General features: G+C 32.0%; 1 protein-coding gene across 1 annotated transcript in view; it reads left to right on the top strand.

Annotated features, from left to right (window-relative positions):
- Nucleotides 1–2,860, top strand: part of IPO11 (importin 11) — a 227,213-nt gene that overhangs the window by 47,415 nt on the left and 176,938 nt on the right. Inside the window, exon 11 of the mRNA XM_012664506.1 lies at nt 1,452–1,542. Coding sequence (XP_012519960.1) covers nt 1,452–1,542 — 91 coding nt within the window. The remainder of the gene's footprint in view (nt 1–1,451; nt 1,543–2,860) is intronic.

The following is a 2,860-nucleotide window of genomic DNA, read 5'->3' as shown; positions in this document are numbered from 1 at the left end:
ATTTTTCTTCATTTTTTAATTGAATTGCTTAGGGAATAATTGTCAATGCACAAATGGAAAATATTTGTGAAAGTAAAATCTTCCACTTTTTGGCTGGAATGTTTTTTCCCCCTCCTTAAAGTATTTCATTAATAAAACTTCTTTTGATATGTTATTTCTCTTACCATCTAGTGTAAGTCTCAGAGACTAGCCCATTGCTCTCAGTTACAGGATGCTTTTAAAACAGATTAATTAATATGGCAGACGTTTTACCTTTAAGGAAGATTTACCAAATGTGGTCTTTGAGCTGTTCTTTTAGTCAAGACTTGTGTTTACATAATTTACATTATTGCCATTCGTTTTCTAAAAATGTATCTTAATGATTTTATATTCATAAGCTTATAGTTGTAAACCAGATAAATTACTGGTGATTTTTTTTTTTTATTTATTATTCCAGGGTTTTGTGAGGGTACAAACATTATAGTTACACTTTATGTCTTTGCCTCACCCAAATGCAGGTTAAAGGCATGCCCTTCCCTCCCTTTGGTGCTCCCCGTGTCCTTTAGTTGTAGATTTGCCCCCCCATCCTCCTAATCCCTAGAGAGTATTTCTGCCATTTTACTGGTGATTTTTAAAACTTGAAAAAATTTCATTCCTTTAAGTTTTAAAACTTTCTCTTATGGAGAAGTTCAAACATACTAAAAAATAGAGAAAATAATATCATTAACTCTTCATGATAGTCTCATTTATCACTTATCAACTCATGGTTAGTCTAGTCTCATATAAGCATGTCACCCCTTCAACTTGCATTATTTTGAAGCAAATATCTGGGATGACATATCATCTGTACATATTTTTGTATGTATAGGTTTCTTTTTAAAACATAACGCACAATATCTTTAGTTATTCCTTTATATTACGAATCATTTAGCAATTCAGTACTTTTAAGAAATAAAGCAAATCATTTTTTTATGTAGCAAATGCTGATATCTGTTACTGTTTGTGTTTGTTAAGAGAAATAGTACTTTATATGGTGAATTGATTTCATGAACTGTTGCTTATTATTTCATCGCTAAGAAAATATGTAATTTTTAACATATTAAATCTTGGGTAGTTATTTATAGGCTTGAACAATGAATATGGCTACAGAATGTTCATATAAATTTAAAGTATGATTAATTTTAAAAAACAGACTGTGCTCTCTATAGTTGTAAGTTTTTGAATGCATAATGCCAAATGACTGAAATAAGGAAATAAACTTTCTATATGTTATGAATTAAATTATTATAAATTGATTTTACTTTCCATTATATTTGTTATAGAAAATAGTAATCTTTTATAAAAAGTAAAAAATTGGAAATATTTTCAAAGCTTTAGGATTTTAAGAATGAATATTCTTTGCTTTATTGTAAAACTAGTAGATACAGTATAGCATTGTTTTTAATAGAAATTTGTCTCTTTTCTCCTTCCAGCCGTGCACTGAAGTCCTTTTTATAGATATATTCCATGAATATAATCAGACCCTTACTCCTGTACTTCTAGAAATGATGCAAACACTTCAGGGTAGGATATATTTTATGATACTTTGCTTTATTGATTTAATAAATCAGTTAAAATACTCTGAGTGCCTACTATGTAAAATGCTCTATTTCCTAGACCATATTATGGATATGAATTTGAGAAAGACAGAATGTCTTCTTTCCTGAAGGGGTAGCATTTGAGATAGATCTTGAGTTACAGTTTGAAATGACAGTTGAATTCTGCTGTCATAAACATAATAGTAGCTCTAGCAAAAACAGCAGTCATATTGCTTGGGGAAACTGGAGCATGTTGTGAGAAGTAGTGAGAAATGGTGAAAACAGTGTGTTAACCTTTGTTAGAATGGTGGCAGTGGGAATGGAAAGAAGGTGGTGGAATTAAGAGAGAATGATGAAGTAAATTTTTGGTACTTGATCGGTGTGCTTTGTACATGAGTAATTAATTATTTAACTATTAATTAAGATTGACTAATGATTTCGTACTTTTCTGCTAGAGTAAGTTCCAGGGGGCATTGATAACATCTGTTTTTTTCATACTTTATTCCCCCTGCCTGGCATACGCAGTACCTATTAATTGATTGATTGGCTTTTGCCAATTGATTGAAATGTGCTGGGCAAGGGAAAGTGATCAAAGATGATCCTGAACTTTTGAGTCTTTAGGACAGTGAAACAGTTATCTCATTAGTACTGGTTGGAGATAGAGGTATACTTTTGGAGTGCATGTATATAAGGAGCCTTGGGAAAAGTAAAGACTTTCAAGGACAGACCTGAGATTTTCACCTATAAGGGAAATGAGGAGGTGAAAGTCCCTACAAAAAAGCCAGGTAAGAAACTATCCAAGAAGTATGAAGAAAGGCATGGGGGTGTATCCTGGAGAAGAGCATGTCAGAGGTGTCAAATGCTTGTAAGAGGCAAAAGGCAATGGATCTTTCAAGAGAATCGATTATCCAGTTGGTTGCAGTAGGAATCACATTGTAAGGGATCAAGAATTGAGTAGGTGGTGATGTGAGGTAATGAGAGAATTTCCTGTAGGGAAAGAGATTCCTGATCTTGTTTGTAGTAAGAGAGTTACTCACCCTTTAGGCTTTTATACTCTCAAAAGCCTAATAGAGTATTTCTGTTTAAATTATAAGCCAAGGGAAATATGTAAAATCATTATGTTAATTTTTAAAGATAATTTGAGCATTATTGTATTTCAAATGAATTGATCTGCATTTCACAGTTAGTTACTAATTTCTTTCTGTTTCTTTTTTTTTTTTTTTTTACATTCCTATGAGCTAGGGCAAGTTACCGATGTCAGTGCAGGATTACAGATTCCTAAATTTGTAATATGCTGTTTACGT

This window comes from Propithecus coquereli, unplaced genomic scaffold (genome assembly GCF_000956105.1).
Source record: "Propithecus coquereli isolate 6110/MARCELLA unplaced genomic scaffold, Pcoq_1.0 Scaffold9, whole genome shotgun sequence".
NCBI lineage: Eukaryota > Metazoa > Chordata > Mammalia > Primates > Indriidae > Propithecus > Propithecus coquereli.
This window is presented reverse-complemented; position numbering and strand designations above follow the sequence as displayed.